We start from the raw sequence: 19,298 nt of genomic DNA, 5'->3' as shown, positions 1-19,298 counted from the left end.
CCCCAAACCTAGTGCAACAGGAGAGCCACAAACCAGCCCAAGCGGTCAGCAACCCGACCCCGTGCGGGCCTCCTCCCCACGGCGAAGCCGGGATCAGCTGAACTCCACCGCCTCCCGAGGCCAGGGGGCGGATCTCTCCCCGGATGCTTCAAAAGGACCGCGCAGGCGTCCGGAAGTGGGGGGCCAGGGATGAGGAAGCGGAGAAGAACAGCCTCGAGATATCCTCGAATTCACCTTTCGGCTGCTCGTCGGAGCCAGGGAGGGCCGCAGGGCTGAGCCCCGCGGCGGCTCGCGCGCCCCCCTCGCTCTCCTCGGGCCAGGGGCAGGAGGCCTTCACCTTCGCCTCTCGTTCGAGGCCTAAGACACCGCCATCTTGAAACCGCGCACTGCACCGCCTCCGTCACGTCACTTCTGTTTTCTAGGTGCGTTGCTAACGTCGCAGAGCATTTCCGGCTCCTGCAACCATAGAGAGAGCCTAAGGGCTAGAGGAATTTCCGCTTCGGAATTAGAATTCGTTCGTCCCACCACGCGCTTCCCCAGTGCAGACTGGGAAGGAGGTGGACTTAGTGTCTGGCGTCATTATGTTGCTCTAAGACCCACCCCTTCTCCGCTAACTCTCGAGATTCTTGTCCCCAAACCCAGACTCCCGAAGCTATTGTCGAAGGCGCGGGCGGAAGAAGAGCCGCAGGAGCGAGGCAGGAATCTGATTGGCTGGAGGCGGCCTTTGTCCGTCCCTCGAACGCTGCAGCGGCTGTAGTCCTACTGTATCTCTGCTTGTTTTGACCTCGATTTGTCTGCGGTCTGGCCGCGATTTAGGCCCTGTTCCCCCTGTCCCCAAATATCTACCCTCATTCTCACCCTCACTGAGCCTCTAAAATGAGTAGCCTTCGTTTTTCTAGGCTCTGGGTGCCTTGTCCTTGCCCCACCCCTCATGGAGGAATAGGACAGGTTACTGCATGCACTCGAATGCTTAAAGGAGCCGCCGTTTTGTGGGGAGGGGTCCTGCCTCTAACCACGTAGACTAGAACTCCTTACCTGGCTCGGTCAGCTTTATAGGATCAATCTCGAAGGACCCTTACTGGCCTTCTAACCCAATATCTAGATTTTACAGATGAAGAAAGAGGCACAGAGAAATTAGGTAACTTGTAAAGGACACACAGCCAATCAGTAAGAATTTATTAAGCTCCTAGGTTCCGGTACTGCGCTGCAAAAAGGCAGTTCTCTCAAGGAGTTTTCTGTCTATCGGGGAGACTACTTGCAAATAAATATGTACAAACAAACTACATATACAGGAGAAATTGGAGATAATCTACAGAGGGAAGGCATTAAGATTTAGGACTGGGAGTAGGGTTTGAACTGGAACTTGAAAGAAACCAAAGGGGCCAAGAGGCGGAGATGAGGAGGGAGAGAATCCAGCCATTGGAGGGCATCTGATACATGAAGTTGGGAGATGAAGGTGTTGCATTTGAGCAACTGAGCTGGGTGTTACTGGATCACAGAATAGGGTGGGGGAGTAATGGGGAAGTAAGATGCCAGAAAGAAGACGGGAAAAGGAGCAGGCCATCTGGCTCCTGTGAAGGGCTTTGAATACCAACAGCCACCCCTCTGATGAGCTTCTGAGGTCAGCTAGGTTGGTGGTCTTGTTGACCCACGTAGACACATCGAGGCTAGAAAGCCTTTCAGCTTAGTAAAGCCTTCTGGTCTTTCCTCTGTGACTGTGCGGCTGGAGACTGAGAGTGCAGGTGAAGTGATTTAGTGGAAGATTGCATTCCCTTCTCTTAATGTGAGTGTTGAGTTACTGAACAGACGGAATTCCATCGCAATTCTAACTGGCTTTTGTGGTTCTGGCCAAGTCACAGGACCACTGATTCCTTAATTTACTCATCTGCAAAATCTGTCAATCCTACTTTGTGTTAGACAGGATGCTGGGTATCAGGGACATGAATACAAAAACAAACAAAAAACCAAAAACAACCTTATCTTCTTAAGCACCGGATCTAATATACTGTAGTGACATAAAATGTTGACAAAGAAGTAAATCCAAGATATATGCAAAATAAATACAAAGTGAATGGGTGCAGGCCTATTGTAGGAAGGAGGTAGCACTTCAGCCAGGGGTTTTAAGAGGCACAGATGAGGAGGAGGGATCTAATTCTACACACCGGGTACAAGCTGGTGAAAATGCACAAAGACGGGAAATCGAATGTTTACAGGGAATAGCAAGTAAAGACCAAGTTTGCCTATAAGAGAGATAGAGTGTATTAGGAAGGGTGTAATTTGTAATCATCCTGGGAAGGTAGGTAGTCTAGACCCAGAAGGGCTTTCAATTCCAAAAGGAGAAGTTTGTATTCTGGCCCAGAGGCAAGGGGGAGTTACCAATACTTCTGGTGCCACAAACGAGAGCTAGTGTTTATAAAGTGCTTAAGGTTTGTCAAACATTTTGTACCAGTTATCTCATGTAATCTTCACAACAACCCTGTGAAACTAGGTGCTATTATTCTCATTTTGCTGATGAAGAAACCGACTAAGACTTTTTGTCCAGGGTCACACAGCTACAAAAACCTGAGAGGCAGGAATTGAATTCAGGAATTGAATCTTCCTGATTCCACTATCCACTACTTCAATTTAGCTGACTTCTTGGGTAGGAAATTGACAAGCTATACACTTTGGGAATACCAATTTGACAACTTGTGTGGAGGACAGATTGGGAAGTGGGGAGACTAGATGTAGGGAGAAAATAATTAGGAGGCAATTGCTATTAATAGTACAGGTGAGAGGTATTGAGGGCCTGGACCAAAGCTACTGTAGTGTGACTAGAGAGAGCAGATTAAAGAGAAGTTGAGGATGTGTTATAGACCAGAGCTGACAACTGTCTCCATTGTGTGAGTAATGGCAAAACAATCAATGATGACTCCTAGGCTTTGAACCTGAGTGAATGAAGAGCTACAGTGCCCCTGATGGAAACAGGGAAATTACAATTGGGAGTGGAATTGTGAGGACAAAGATAATAACTTCAGTTTTGGATACATTGAGGTTGAGATGCCGACAGGATATATAAGTGGAGGTGTCCTGCTGGCAGTTTGAGATGCCAGGACAGGAATTTCAGGAGAGAGAGAAGGGCTGAATATGTAGATTTGGGAGTCAAATGTGTAGGGCAGGATCACTTTTCCAACTATGTTTTGTTGGCAAAGGGTTGTTTTGAAGATTGAATAAAAGGAAATGCTGAAATACTTGGAAAAGCATAAAGTACAACACAAATGTGAAGTGGTGACTTTCTTGGCCTGTTGCTTAGTTGGGTACTTCAAGGCCTCTATGAGGTCACTGTTTCATCCCTGCTACTCAGAGGTATTATTCATTTTACTATATGGCCTCTCTACCTCACTAGAAGCACTTTTGCTTCTTCCCTTCCCTTTCTGTCTTTTTAACTCTCTCTAACATTTCTCTCTTTCTCTTTCCTTCCCCAAATAGCTATAAAAAGATAGAGGTAAGGATATTTAGAATATATAATCATAAAAGTGTAAATTCTGGACATTTCCAGCATACTTAAGTGCATTTTCAGTTATAGGTAAACAGTCTAATTATGAACCAAGTCATCTTCTCAATTATGAGCAAACATTTCTAAGTACTGGTGAGAAACTACTAATGATGGGCTGAATTTTTAGATATACATACAGATTATTCCATAATAATTACCTTTGTCTTTGTAAGTTTTTCTATTTGATTTGGTTTTAGCTTGAATTTTGAGTATTCTAGAAGAATAATAACCAGTAAATTTGAATTAAAGCTTCTAAACCCAGGTAAGTAATTTTACTAGGCGTTTTTTAATTTTTGGAGACAGCATTGTATTTAGTCAACAGAAGCATCTTGGAGGAGAGAGAAAATGATGAAGGAATACATTTTGAAGTTGAAGTCTTTGTTCTGGTCTTTAGCTTTTTAATGGAGAACATTTTATTTTGTGATATTTTTTCTTCATGTGAGCCAAGCACTCAAATGTATGTTCTCACATCAATAGTAAATTTACTTTTTAAGCATAAGAAATTGAAATAAAGACAATATTAAGTTAGGTACTTGTAGCAGGCTTAGTAGGAAATGACTTCAATCTACAGAGGAATTGGATTTTTAACCATAGGCCTCCATCACAACATTTACATTTTCCTGTTCCCAGGAAACTGGAGACGTGGCTCCTAAAGGCCACTCATATCAATGACAATGGCTTTCTTTTTTTTCAGGTACCGTAAGTATTATATACAATTTAAAAAAAATTCTTCTGTATATGCTTATATAGTAATGTGGCTAGAGTTTCATTTAAATGATAAACTTTTCAACCAAACATGGAAGATTCCTCTCATATCATCAAGGTTATACTGATATTATGTATACTATGCACCTCAAAGTATTGTCTGTATGTATATTCTTTTTGCTCCAGGGAGCTTGAGGCAATCTTTTCATCATGACACAGCAAAAAAAGTGAAGACTGGGGAATTGGAAATAGAACTTGGTATCCCTAAATATTCTACCCGGAGTAAATATCTGCCATTGACATTTGTATTGGGAATTCTGTAATTAGTGGAAAGTGCTGAAGACTGCTACTTAATTTCACCTTCAATCCTAGCCTTTTCATTCACTTCCAACTTTCAGAGTACAGTACTTAAGCTGATGGTTTATATTCTATAACTAAGGCCCAGGACTTAGTGAAATATAGTATTATAGATTTGAATGGTTCCTGAAGCCACTGGCATATTTCTCTAGGGCATTTAGCCAAATGAGTGCTTAGAAGAGACAAAAGAGAGGGCATTGCTATGCCTAGTGTCTTATAAAAGCTACTGATCTGGTGACATAGTTTGGAAGAATAGCTCAGGGGACTCTGAGGTATACTCTTTGCTCTTCAGATTGGAGATCCCTTTCCCTTAAGATCAGCCTGAGCTCAGGCTGAGAGTGTTGAGCTAGCGAATATAGTTTTAGAAGCATGTTTTTTTGAGTCAAGGGCACTTTGTCCCAGCACCTCTGAATGGCACCCGCTTTTCCCCACTACAGCAGCCATAGCCACTCCTCTCTAACTCTGTCACAGCCTGAAGCTGAAACTATGTGGGAAATCAACCTAATCTAACAACCAAGGCTGAAATAGAAGCAACAGAAATTGCAGCTGCAAATAAAATACAAACTCCTCATTTCAACCTGCACTTCAGAGTATTGGTGACCTCTTTTATGGCATGATGGTATTTTTCTGAGGCAGATTTGAACTCCACCAGGTGTTCCTCATAACTTTTAATTGCTGCTTGAAGCTGGCTTCTTTCCACTGCCCCTAATATGGCATGGAGGATCATATCTAGTCCAAGTCTGAGAACAGCAACCCCAATACCACCAAGCAGAGATGCACCAATTTGGGCTAACACAGTGACCAATTTGTTAATGACAACAGTTGTAACATTTGAGCAGATAAGTTTTACAGCTACTGTGCTGGCAGTGGAAGTGGCTTCTCCCAGGATGACTGACATAACCTTCTGCACAATTGCAATTTTTTCTGTTTCCCTTTCTCTGATGTCCTGAAGTTTTCTGTACAATGTTGGCTCCAATTTTTCTTTTAGCACGTCATCAACTCTTTGTACTTCCTTTTGGATCTTCTTTATGGCTTTTATGATGATATCACAGTTTTCCTTAATAGTGCCATTTCTTTTCATTTCTATGGATTCCAACCTGCAGGCCAAGTGCATATTCAGAACCCCACTCAGTTCATTGGTGACATCAAAGCTGTCTGATAAGCAATTAAGCAGCTGCTGGTGTAGGTTGTTCAGTTCCTGTCTCCTCTTTGAGTTCTCCGGGTAGAAAAAATCACTCTGAGCCATCTTCCAAATGGATCTCTGAAAAAGAAAAGTTAAAGTTTTCTAACAGCCTTAGGAAAGTATTGGTATTTCAGTGGACTGAATTAGAAAATATCTCATTTCATGTGTAGAAAAGCAACTTTCTTCTTTTTGGAAGACTATTACACGGCACAGGGACATATATGGAAAAGTAAGTGGGATGTATAATATAAGTTAGCATGTTATATAAAATTGATGCATAACCCTTGCTGAGGGCAGGGGACTACTAAGGAGGAAAAACTTCAAAAACATCAAATTCAGGAAAAGAAATACAAAGGAGATTAAAGAGATGTTCAACTGATATGATCTCTAGGCCTCTCCCTTTTCTTTTTGTGTGTGTACTCAACCAGACAGAACTGAATACTTCACATGTGGTCTGATCAAGCTAAGTATAATACAGAAAAGTTATTACTGCTATGTTATGAACATTAAGCCTTTTTAAATGTAGCCTAAAATCTCATTAGCTTATTCAATTGCCATATTGCACTATTGATTAATTTTGAGTTTGCAGTCCAGATTTATTTTCCTACTAAACATTGTCTGGTCACATCTCCCCCATCTTGAACTTGTGAAGTTGATTCTTTTGAAACCAAGTTCAGGGTTTTGTACTTCTCACTTTTAAATTTAATTTTACTGGATTTGGCCCTGCATTCTAACCTAATCTTCTGCAATAAACATTTATTAAACTCTTACTATGTGCTAAGCACTGTGCTAAATGCTCAAACAAACCAATCCCTGCCCTCCAAGAGTGTGCATTCTAATGGGAGAGATGACGTGTGGAAAAAATGCAGCCAGGGGCCACTAGGTGGCGCAGTGGGTAGAGGACTGGCCCTGGAGTTAGGAGGACCTGAGTTCAAACCTGTCTCAGACCAGACACTTGACATTTACTAGCTGTGTGACCCTGGGCAAGTCACTTAACCCTATTGCCTAGCCAAAAAAAAATGCACCCAAAAGATCTATATCTCTCTATCTATCTGTCTGTCTATCTATCTATCTAATCTCTGACTGTCTGTCTGTCATGTGTGGATGTATCAGAGAGACACAGAGAGGAATAGATAATGGGAGATAACCTGAAAGAGGAAGGCATTAGCAGCTGTGGAAGTAGGGAGAGTCATATCCCACCTTTTGAGTCTTGGAATAAGCCAGGGAAACTTAGAGGTGGAGGTAAGTAGAGAGAACAATCTAGTATGGGGAAAAACTAGTGTGAAGACAAGGAGAAGGGAGATGGAGGGTCAGTAAGCCAGTGTAGCTGGATGGTAGAATTCAAGGAGGGAGAGTAAGCTGTAGGAAAGCTGAAAAGGTAGGAGAAGGCCAGGTTAAGAAGAGATTTCATTGCCAAACAGACAATTTTCTATTTGATCCTGGAGATAATAGGAAGCCATTGGAGCTCATTGAGCAGGGAGCATGAGGTCAGACTTGTACTTTAGGAAAATGATTTGCCAGTGAAATGGATGATGAATTGGAATGGGAGACACATGATGGGGGTAGACCAGTAGTCCAGATGAGAGGCAATGAGGGCCTAAATTAGGGTTGTGACTGTGTGAATAGAGAAAGGGGGATGTATATGATAAATGTTGTGCAAAATTTAGCAATGGATTGGATACAGGGGATGAGTAAGAATGAGGAGCTGGGAATGACACCAAATTTACAGGCCTGTGTGACTGGGAAGGGGGTGATGCCCTCAGCAGTAATAGGGAAGTTCAGAAAAAGGGATCTTTTTGAGGGAAATATGATTCTCTTTTTGACATGTTGGGTTTGAGGCACCTAGTTTAAGATATCCAAAAGGTAACTGGAGTTATATGACTGAGGTTCATCAGAGAGATTGTGGTTAGATATAGAGATCTGGGAATCATCTCCATAGAAAGTAATTGAAGCCCAGGGAGTTGATGAGGTCACCAAATGATGTGGTATAGAGCAAAAAAGAGAAGAGGACATGACATGGATGAAAAACTAGCAAAGGGTACTGAGGAGTGGTTGGATAAATAGGAGGAACACCAGGAGAAGACAGTGTCACAAAATCCTAGAGAAGAAAATATCCAGAAGTGTCAGATACAACAGAGAAATCAGAGGAAGATTATTGAAAACAGGCCTTCTAGTTTGGCAAATAAGAGATTGCTGGTAACTTTAGAGAGGGCAGTTTCAGTTGAATGATGAAGTTGGAAGCCACATCATAAAGGGTTTTAAAAAGGAGTGATAGAAGAGGAAGTGGAGGCACTTACTCTAGATGGTTTTCTCAAGGAGTTTAGCCTGGAAGAGGTGAAAAGAAATATAGGTCAATAGCCAGTGAGAATGGTTATCTACAGATTTGGTAAGTATACCAACTGCCTCCATTCATTCTCATCTTTAAATTACTAATAAATATTATCAGAGAGCTGGGGACAGGTACCTGGGACTTTCTCTAGTGGAGATTGCCCTTCAAGTTGCTATCCAGCATTAATGACTACTCTTTGGGACCAGTTATTCAACCAAATGGGAATCTCCCTAACCGTATTATTACCATCTTACTGACATTTTTTCATATTGTCCGCAAGGATGGCATGAGCAGTTTTAACAAAATTTAGGTTTTTTAATTCAGTATTTATGAATGAATATTATTAATGTTGATTTAGATGATCTGGGGTATATCATATATCCAGAGGTGAATAATTTTTCCCAAATTTGGGAGCTGTATCTGTCCCTGGGGGGTGAGGGGAGTAGTATGGAGCCACTGCCTTCAAATTATTCAATCTCTTCTGAATGATAGTAATGATGATGGTAATAATAATAATAATAATAATGAACAGATATCTTACAAAAGGTTAATACCAGTCTGAGAACCCTGGCTGGAGGTCCTGCCATCTGCTTTTCTTGGTGTTAGGTAGGAGCACAAGGAGCATCCCAGGACCCCTGAGCTGCTGACCATTTTAATTTATAATTGAACACATTACCTGTAAATGTGGTGAGATTAGAACACTAGGGTAGCTTCCTTGCATGTTTTTTTTTTCTCTGTCAACCTTATCCTAAAGTGCAATTTCATGCCTATATAGGCAGAGGGTGGACACCTTCTCTGCCAGTCTGGGGCTTTTTTGCAGTTCTTTTTTTTCTTTCTTCCTGCTCCCCTCCACTGATCTGCTGTTGATCAGATGACATAGCTATAGGCCAGGAGGGTAAGGATAAAGAAATAAGGCTGGAGACAGTGCTGGGAACACCCGCTATCCCACTCTAGAACTTTTTTCTTGCTGGAAACCAAAGGAAGGGGTTGAGGCAACATAGGATCAGGGGTCTGAAGAGGGGCCAGCACAAATCCCTGGGGAGTATGAGAGAGGGAATGGAGTTGTACCTGCTTGGGCATTATGGGGTGTACTGTTACCAACCCCTTTTTCCCTACATCATTTGTAGGAACTTCTTAAAGGAAAAGCTATTGCTCCTGGTGAGTATAGAGGGGTGGCAGCAAAGGGTTTGAGCAGTTAAAAAAAAACAGACAAAACACAGTTGATTTTTTTTCAAAGAAAAACAAACCTCTTGATGAAAAGCTATGTTCAGAATTAAAAGTATGACTTCAGAGGGTGTATTGTAAGCTTAAATACCTCCATATTTATTTTTACCAGGATGCAAGGCTTACTACTTGATGAATTGCGTATAACAATATACACTAGTCTTAGGCTTTGTTAAGATAAACTGCAAGTTCCATAAGGAAAAACATATACATATATATGTATATAAGCAATGTCATTCTGTCCAATGTTAATTAAGGAAGGAATAGTAGTGCCATGTCATGGATAAAGTTAAAACAGTGTTAGCCCAGTTAACAGTGCACACTTGGGCTGTTATGTAGTCACTGAACACCTAGAGAAAGAAAATGAATTGGTGTGTGTCTCTTTGTGATGTTTACTTGGCTGAAAATTCTGAAGACATAGCTACCCAAGCTAGTTTGATGTTATGTTTTTGAAACTGAAAGAAAAGAAAAAAAGTAGTTTTGGACTTATATGGCTATCTGAATAATAGATGTCTTGTACGAAAAATGAATTTCAGAGAATCCATTTAAACTGTAGTCATGGTCCTCAATGTCCAGGGGCCCTCAAAACATTGTGACATTGATTATGTTGTGTTTTAGAATGACCACTGGGGAAAGGAAGTATTGCAGAAATATGTTTTCCCCACCAGATAGTACAGATAAAAATAGCTTAGATTTCCCCTCTGAATTCCTTCTACCTATCCCCATTTCAATATTTTCATGCAAGTCATTGAAGTTTTTTGAATGAGGAAAAGTGAAAACTTTTACTAAAGTAATTTAGAAATAGAAAACCTTTATCTTCAGATTATATGGCTAGATCTGAATGACCATTTAGAGGAGTCACTAAATGGGCTTTTAAGTTCATTGTATTTTGCCAAGGCATTTCCAATATATTTTTACGTTCTTGGCTTCTAGTTTTCAAGTCCATATTAGTAATGAGAAATATTGTATGTATGTATGTGTGTGCTTGCACACGTGCATGTGTGCACTAGTTACATACCTACTTGAATAGTTAAGGAGGATCCTCTTTTATATCCAGGGAAAGGGAAGATTTTTGCTGCCATTAGCAGCAGAACCAACTAACAGAACAAGAATGTAGTTATGCTTAACTGGAACATGTTAGCCATGGCCATTATAGAATCAGAGTAACTTAGAGTAGGAAGGGATCTTAGAGGCCATCTAGTCTAACCTATTCCAAACCAATAGTCACACCTGCAGCAGCCCCAACAAGTGGTACTCTGGTCTTCTCTTGAAGTTCTCATTCATTCACTGAACATAAATTTAGTGAATGATTGCTAAGAACATGATGGTGTTAAAATCGTCAATGGCTATTGGGATTAAAGTTCAGGATCCTTTGTTTGGCATTCAATGTTCTATTACCAGTGGTTCAAACTCAAATAGAAATAGGGGCTATTAAACCATACATAAGGATTCCTGCAGGCTGCATATTGACTTAGAAAAGTAATGTATTAATATTATCTATGCTTCATTGCATTTTATCAATCATTATTAACAATTAATATCAATGATCATGAATAGCTGTTATATTTTAATAATTATTAACACTAATAGTTAATTTACATTGATAATAATTAATATTACGTTTTATTGCATTTTTACTTGTCTTTTTAGATATTTTACAATTATATTTTTATCTGGTTCAAGCTGCATTCGGGAGTATGTGGTACATGGTCCTAGTGTATTTGACATGTCTGCTCTACACAATTTAAAAATCTATTACCATTCTATTTTTCCAGCTGTACACATTATTCTCTGGGTGCTCTATATTCTAACCAAAAGGGAGTCTTTTATTCCCTTCACACACACACACACACACACACACACACACACACACACTCACACACACTCTGCTTTTATGCCTCCATGCCACTGTTTACGCTGTACCTTTCTGTTTCTTCTTTGCTTGTTGAAATCCTATCTGTGCTTTACAGCCCAACTGTAAAAGAGCAGCTAGGTAGTACAGTAGATAGAGTGCTGTTCATGGAGTGAGGAAGACCTGACTTCCAATCTGGCCTCTAGACACTTGCCCAGTGTGATCCTGGGCAAGTCAATTAACCCTGTTTGCCTCAGTTTCCTCATCTGTAAAATGAGCTGGAGAAGGAAATAGCAACTTCCCCCCCCCAGTATCTTTGCCAAGAAAACCCCAAATGGGGTCATGAAGAGACAGACATGACTGAACAATAACAGAATGTTACCTCTTCCCTGAAACTTTTCCTGACTTCCTTCGTCCCCAGTAGATATTTGCATTTCTCAGTCACACCTCATAATACCTTGTCTTGTAACTGTTTAATGAACTCTAACTGTAAGGGATCTGGTTATTTAAGGTAATTAATTTACCTAAGATAATCACTTAATTTAAGGTAGTGGTGGAATTTTAACAGTATGTGTCCCTCATAAGGTATCATTCTCTTTGATTGGGTCTAATGTGATTGGCTAACAAACAAGATGACCACTACTTGGGAGCTTTAATCAGCCCTCAGAGGAATTTCAGCAGTTAATCTTGCAGCAAAGCAGTCAAATTTCAGCATTTTCTAGTCTCTGTACCTCTGTACCAGAAGACAGTAAAGGGCAGAGGCTTTGGACAGAGCCCAGACTCCCCCAACCCCCAACTCAGGGCTATGCTATTGGAGAGATTAAATCAGTAGGAGCTAATGTAAGCAACTGAGAGCAGGGATACTGCCTCACTGAAGACAAAAAGTTACACACTTGAGGAGGAAGCAGCTTCAGTGAAGGTAACCCTTGAACTAGGAAACAAAAACTAGCTATAGACTCAAGAAAGGACTTCCAAAAACCAGGAGTTGTGAATTTACCTTTTGGTCACACATATTTTCTACACCACCATCATATTCCAAATTGAAGGCCACTTTTCCCTGGGTTCTATTTGTACTTATAGGAGAGTGTGTCCCAGGATTTTTGGGGGAAATGTTTCATACTATTACTATATATACTACCTTAGTAAATACCTTTGCTAAAAGTTAATTGAGGCCATTGGGATGCATACCCATGGATCATTTTGAGCCACTGAACTAGAAACCCCAAGGTCAGGATTACCATGGAGTCTGAGGGAAGTATGTTATAGTCACCCTCTGGGGACCCAGCCCATCAATGTGAGTGGGAATTTGGAAAGTGGCCCAACAGGGTCTACAACATGTAATGTTGTATCATGGCTTTTTTTGTTGGTGTTTTTTTCCTTTACTAGACTATAATCTCTATAAAGAAGGATGGAAATAGATATTTATTAGTTGCCTACTATGTACCAGGCACTGTGCTAATTGCTATATAAATGTCTCTTTTGGTCCTCACAACAACCCTGGATATTACTATAACCATTCTACAGTTGAGGAAACTGAGTCAGACAGTGGTTAAGTGACTGTCCCTGGGTTACACAGCCAGTAAGTGTGTGAGGCCAGATTTGAACATAGGTCTTCCTGGATATAGGTCCAGAACTCTATTCACAGTGCCACCTAGTGACCTCCAGTACCATCTATATACACCCTCTCTAAGGGCAGAAACTGTGTTTTATCTAAGCTGTGTTGCTTCCCCAATGCTTATAGCACAGTGTTGTATATGCAGAAGGCATTAATGGTTGGTATTTTTGTTACAAAATGCTGATGAATAACATGAAAAGGCACCATCACTGTTTATAAGAAGCTAACAAGTCTTAGTAGCTAGTAGCTAGAGTGTAAGGACAGCTCCTGTACCAATGGCATAATATCAGTGGTTTGCACTCTGGCTCATTACCAATCCATTTGGACATTATAATCTTGCTTATTTGACTTTGGCAATGTATAAGGAGAAATATGAGATCACTTCAGCATTGTACAGTAAACAGCACAATGGTCACAAATTACGGGGAGAATTCTACATTTCTCCACCCCGGGGACAAGTCTGTGAGGTTGCCCAGGAGGTCCTTATGCACATTCATACTAGTCTGAGACTACAGAGTCAAGGTCATTACATTTTATTGTCCTTGTACATCAATTTGGAGCTATGGGCAAATAATACCTTCAACAATCACCAATCTGATAATGGTCTCATGATTTGAGTTTTTAGAATCTATGCTGCTTTGAAGAGATAACAAAACTTGTATCTTAGTCATTGTCGGCATCTACAGAATGTCTATTGTAAATATTTATGAAATGGGGGTAATTTTTGTACTACCCATCTCATGGGGTTGTGAAGAAAGCATTCTTTATAAGTCTTAGGGTGCTATGTAAATGTGATTATTACTAGACAACAAGGAGGTATATAGAAAAATGATAACCTTACCCACTTCAAGGAGCTTACAATCAATTTAGAGATACATGTGTTTAAGCACACTTACACATAGCATACAAGTGAATTACAAGAACCTAATGTAGCAGCAAAAGAATATTTGGTGGTCCTGATTATTAGCAAATACATCAAATGAAAATATCATCTACCTAATATGCACATTAGTTACTTAATCACACAATAGTTACTTAATCCTTTATACTTTCTAAGTTATACACATTTATTTTTTAAACTCTAATTTTGCTACCTTTAGGAGTACTAAATTTACTTTCTCCCTACCCCAGAAACTTCTCTGGTGTCTGGAGAAACCAAGCACCACAAGGCCCTTACTTCACTAATTAAATTCTCCTTGGATGAAGTTCAAGATTGATATGCCTTGCCAAATTCCACCCTATAACGGATAACGTTACAGTGAGATTTCAGCAGCATTAGGATTGCCTACCTGTCTGCACTTCTTAGTTCTGTAGTCCCAGTGAATGTTTAGGAGAATTATGGGGAATGTTTATTCATCTGGTTGTTTCTGGAATGTGATGACCCAGGTTTATTCTGTCTGCTGGACTCTGCTAGGTCCCACTGCCTGCCTTGTTATGTGATTTCTGCATCTCTTAGTGTTTAAAAACCTTCTTTCCTATTAGTTATTTTATTTATTAGTTATTTTAATATAATAAAAATTACAGGCAGGATAAATAAATTAGTTTTTCTTTGCTTTTCTGAACTTCATTTTACTTTGTGTTGTTGAAAAATGTTATAGTCACTGTGCAAAGAAAGAAAATCCACAGATTAGGCTCACTGGCAAGGTACACAGAGAGATTTGAGGAATGATTTATTTATAGTGTTTGGCTGAAATTAGGACATGCTTCCATATCTCAGGGCTAGTCTGAAAAGACTGCTTTAATTGTTAACTTTGAATCTCCAGTGCAAATACTTCACTTCTTTGCCTCCTTGTTTCCTTGTCATGCTTCTGTATCTATTTTATAGTTATATAGGGAAGTATCAGTCAATAAAGATATTAAGCCCCTACCATGTACCATACACTCAAATAAAGCCTGGGGGATACAGAGACAGAATCAAAACAATCCTTCTCATAATATGAGAGACAACACGTACATATGTCAGTATTGCAGAATATATACAAAATGAATTCAATGTAGTTTGGAGAGCAAGGAAGGCATAAGCAGACAAAGCTTCATACAGAAGGTGGTTCTTGAGCTGAATCTTGAAGGAAACCTTGGATTCCAAGAGACGAAGGTGAAGGGGGGATAGCATTGAGACTTGAGGGACAGCACATGCAAGGGCATGGAGCTGGGAGATAGAGTATTTTGGGAAGAACAAGTAGGCCAGTATAACCCAGACCACAGAATATATGTACAGGAATAGTGTGTAAGTAAACTAGAAAGGAAGGTGCTGGCTTGAAGAACTAATCAAATGCCCTGTAACACCTCATCCAGCTCTTTGACCTTATGGTCCTTATGGCTGTACTTTTATCAGATCCCATTTGCCTTACTAAAACAGTACTCCACTTTATCTAAAGTGGATAAAGTGGAGTACTGTTTTGGTAAGGCAAATGGGACCTGATAAAGTATCACAATCCAAAGGACAGAATCATAAGAATAGATTTTAAAGGGTGAGAGAAGAGTATTTTTTTTGTCTTTGTATCTTCAGTTCCTAGTACAGTGGCTTGTCCATAGCTGGCAATTAATAAAAAAGAATTAAGGATTGCCTCTAAGCCCTTCAATTCTATACTCCCCAGTCTTGGGCTTCTCTGCTTACTCTGCTGACATTTCCTTTTGTTGAGGCAATTTTTTCTTTTCTTTTTTTTTTTTTTCTCCTGTGGACCATGAGTAGTGAGATGGGTGGCCTCTGATGGTAATGCATTTTCCTTTGGTAGAGGTCTTCAAGATGAATCTGGGTGATGTTTTGCTGGGAATATTGTAAGGGGAGATGATCTCATTTAGGTCAGAGGAGATGGTCTATGATGTTCCTTCCTCCTTTGAGAGTCTGTACTTCTGAGGCATCTTGCACATCATCTTATATTATTTCCTTGCACAAATTTGGAAGCCATTTTGGGGGTTAAAAGCTATTAAATGAAGACCCTAATCCAAAGTACCTTCCCTCTCTCTTCCAAAAAGGTTATTTTGGTTATTCTAATCAATTCATGAACTCATTAGTGTTGATTTTATTTGTCTTCTTATATGTTTCTGAACAAGTTAGTTTTATGCTGGTTTATGTTTCTTCGTATATATATATATATATGTATATATATATATATACGTATATATATATGTATAATATATATATATGTATATATATATATATATACATATATATATATGTATATATATATATATACATATATATATATGTGTGTATGTGTGTGTGTCATATATTTTTTTATGAGTTAGAACTGTCTTCCTCATTAGATTATAAAGCCTTTTAGGGTAGTATCAATGTTTTATACAGCATTTCTTTGTATCTCCTAACAGGTGACCACTAATACAGTGATCTTCACAAGGTGGATTAATTAATGTTGTTTACATTTACTTACATATCAGTATTTTCTCTTCACAACGGCATTTTTATTTCCAAAATAGAATTACAAAATTGTAAGGAACTTTAGAGAACATTTACTAAAACTCTTTTTCATTTTATAGATGAAGAAGCTGAAGCCCATTATGGAGGCTGCATAGGGTAGTGTAGGGGAAGAAATGTTGGATTTGAACTCAGAACAAACCTCTGGTACTTAGGTCAGTAAGTACCTCAGGGCCTCAGTTTCTTTACTTGTAGAAGTGGAATAAATCATCTCTATGGCTCCTTCTAGCTCTAAAACCATAAACTAATCTTTACTAATGTGATATGACTTGCTCAGTGTCACATATTAATTAGTGACAGAGCCAGAATTAGAACTCACATTTCATGACCAGAACAGGGTTTAGCATGCTTTTTATCAATCATACCAGATATCTTCTAGCTAAAGGAGCAGGTATAAGACTATTTGTGCTTTACCTTGTAGAAGTTAACTTTGTAATCCAGAATCAGTAAGTCTGTATAGAATTGACATAGCTACTTCTTGTAGCGCCTTAGAGACTATTAAATTTTTTTCTTCTCATACTTTAATTTTCTTCACTTTGGTTTCTTGATATGTTTTGCAGTTCTGCCACTTCTTAGAAGAATGTCATTTATGTCAGAGGATATGGAAAGATTTATTCAGACTGGTAATACTTTCTACAATTGCTTACTAAAACTTAATTCTTCCATAAATACCTTTATTCAATTACTCACCAATTATCTGGGCTGCCAAATACCTTGTATCATTGTGAATGAAAGTGGAACTGTTAAGGATTATTTTGAAGAAGTAGTATGTTCTTTGAAGAAAGTCCAGGGTGATATTGAATCAAAAGACAAAGCCAGGACTGAATGTTCTCAATTTTCCAAGATAACAGCAACCATGACCTCTGTGTTGGAGAAAGACCCCTGTCTAATAAATGCTAAAAAGTTATGTGAAACAGCTAAAGAAATTTCTGACTGTACCCAGCTGCCACTTGTTCTTATGCTGAAAAAAGTCAACTTCTTTGAGAGTATGGAATGTGCTCTTGCCCAGCTGATGAGGTCCTCAATCATGAGCCTCCGACTGACCGACCTCCGTAAAAAAGATCCATGTGAGCAACCAGGACCTGCCAGAGCTCCAGAGAAGAGTAGTTGCCTAACTTCTACAGCAATGTCACCTACAGACATCCCAGAGAAGTTGAGCAAACTGATAGATTGCCAAACCTCCATTAATCCCCCAATGTCAGCTGCAGATAACCTCCAAGAAATTGTCAAGACTATGGAACCTGTTGCAGACAAACTACAACAAGTCGCTAAGGCTATAGAAGCCAATATGGACTTATTAAAATTAACTAAGTAGCTCTACAATTAGTAAGTAGTGGAACTGCAGGGGAGACGTTTTGCTTAGTAGAAGAGCAGTTTTCATCCGATGATTTCTCACCATAAAAGCTAGGAAATTCCTTTACTATTAGAAGAGAGGCACTTTGATTTTAGGAAACCTAGGCCTGTTATTTAATTAGAAGTATGAGGATAGGCAGCTGTCAAACAGCAAATAATTTACTTCTCTTCTTGCTTGTTTAAATCTCAGATAAATCCCCTTTGGAATGGCATCTGCTTAACAAAAGATAAAAATTGCAAAAGACCAACATTATTACTGTATTTGACAATGTTTCTGAGCACTAAATGGTTCTCTTAAAGCAAAACTAAAGTTTTTGGTATTCCAACTTTCAGATAACTTATAAATTTATTTCCAGCAAAAAACTGGCAAGTCCAAGACTATATAAGCTTTATCACTGAGCAACGGATATTGGCCTGTACTGGCAAGAAACCCTTAGGGATGATTAGGCTTAAAGCAGTAAAAAACAAACAAACGAAAACTCAACAAAAAAACCTTACTTAGCTTTTTTGTCTACTGGATCACACATACCAGTTCTTATAGTGCCTAACAAGTGTCTTGCAAATAGTAAGTGCTCAATAAATGTTTGTTGATTTGTTTTTCCAGAAAGAAATGGCCCAAGGAGTGTGTAGTGGTGGTTTATGGGAATTGGGCCAGTGTAGCTGTCTGTGAATTTCATCTCAAAATATATAATGGACTACCTCAGGATATCATAAATTTCTCCTTGCTTGAGGTTTTTAGACAGAAGTTGAGTGACAACTTGGCAAATGTAGTAGTAGAGGCAATGTTCAGGTATGAATTGGATTAGACAGCTCTTTGAGGTCCCTTCTGATTATCAGATTCTATTATTTTATTATCTTTTTTACCTCTATTCCTTACTCCCAAACTCTGGAGTTTGAGAAACACTTATCCTAACTAGTAGGCTGTATGTTTTGTTAGTGCTTAAAAAATATGTATTTTTTTTTATCAACATGAGTATTCTCTTCAATTGTGTAGCTCGGAAATCCTCAGTATCTTGTTATGTGGCCAAAAAACAATCATCACTTTTTGGCCAAACTTTTGGTGATGAAGCTGTCTGATTTTTAGTTAGCTGGCCTTCAAATACTAGGATTGTGCTAAAAATCTTGTTGGAGATTTTTGGAGATAAAAACTGCCAGAGTTTGCACTTAACTGGCATACCCTTTGGGAGCCCAGGTCACCACCATATCACTATTGCAAATAGATCATTTGCAATAAGCTCAAATAAAAATCTCCTTTTAATGTCAAAGTTAAACAAGAAATTTAAAGACAATCAAGTACTGTAGAGTGAACATCATATTGTAAAAGGCCAAGGAAAATATTAAATTGGTAGTGTGCCATTGCTTTTGAGAAACATTCCTTTTAATGGTTACACTATTATAATAAGCACATGTCTTATAACACAGAGCCTTATCAAAGGCAATATACTTCCACCATTTTATACATAAAATAATTTGACATCCTGAAATAGAAGGGGAAATTGCATTCATATGTCACATGTACATACAGAAATAACTAAGAGAAGGATGAGACTGCCAAGTTTTAAATAATTGAGATTCCACTCAGTTTGACTTCCACTATTAGTGAAATTATAGAGATAATTCAGTGTAGTAAGAATGATTTAGGTATAATGTTCCCACCAGAAGAGGTTTTACAATCTAGGGAATTCAAGTCTCCTGCTTCCCTACCCAAA

At 39.2% G+C, this 19,298-nt stretch overlaps 3 protein-coding genes across 6 annotated transcripts in view; 1 reads left to right on the top strand and 2 right to left on the bottom strand.

The window, feature by feature from the left end:
* WBP11 (WW domain binding protein 11) overlaps window positions 1-416 on the bottom strand; it is a 30,903-nt gene extending 30,487 nt beyond the window's left edge. For 2 of the 4 annotated variants that reach the window (XM_020994205.2, XM_020994209.2), the window contains exon 1: window positions 34-416. The gene's annotated coding sequence lies outside the window, so the exon portion shown is untranslated. The remainder of the gene's footprint in view (window positions 1-33) is intronic. The other 2 variants (XM_020994206.2, XM_020994208.2) reach the window with 1 other exon arrangement.
* Window positions 417-3,374: 2,958 nt separating this feature from the next.
* CUNH12orf60 (chromosome unknown C12orf60 homolog) lies at window positions 3,375-17,839 on the top strand. Its single transcript, XM_078155388.1, has 2 exons — window positions 3,375-3,484; window positions 16,797-17,839. Exon 2 carries the CDS (start codon window positions 16,817-16,819, stop codon window positions 17,549-17,551), a length of 735 nt encoding a protein of 244 aa, XP_078011514.1. The 5' UTR covers window positions 3,375-3,484; window positions 16,797-16,816; the 3' UTR covers window positions 17,552-17,839.
* On the bottom strand, window positions 5,166-6,007 carry SMCO3 (single-pass membrane protein with coiled-coil domains 3). Its single transcript, XM_078149056.1, has one exon. It carries the CDS (start codon window positions 5,841-5,843, stop codon window positions 5,166-5,168), a length of 678 nt encoding a protein of 225 aa, XP_078005182.1. The 5' UTR covers window positions 5,844-6,007.
* Window positions 17,840-19,298: the final 1,459 nt, after the last annotated feature.

The sequence above is a fragment of the Phascolarctos cinereus genome, unplaced genomic scaffold (assembly GCF_003287225.1).
Source record: "Phascolarctos cinereus isolate Bilbo 61053 unplaced genomic scaffold, phaCin_HiC Scaffold_1;HRSCAF=81, whole genome shotgun sequence".
Classification (NCBI taxonomy): domain Eukaryota; kingdom Metazoa; phylum Chordata; class Mammalia; order Diprotodontia; family Phascolarctidae; genus Phascolarctos; species Phascolarctos cinereus.
Note: the sequence above shows the minus strand (reverse complement) of the source record. Positions and strands in the feature narration are given on the sequence as shown.

What these genes read in the sequence shown, in the direction of transcription:
- SMCO3 (XM_078149056.1), bottom strand. Translation starts at nt 5,843, where the DNA reads ATGGCTCAGAGTGATTTTTTCTACCCGGAGAACTCAAAGAGGAGACAG.
- CUNH12orf60 (XM_078155388.1), top strand. Translation starts at nt 16,817, where the DNA reads ATGTCATTTATGTCAGAGGATATGGAAAGATTTATTCAGACTGGTAAT.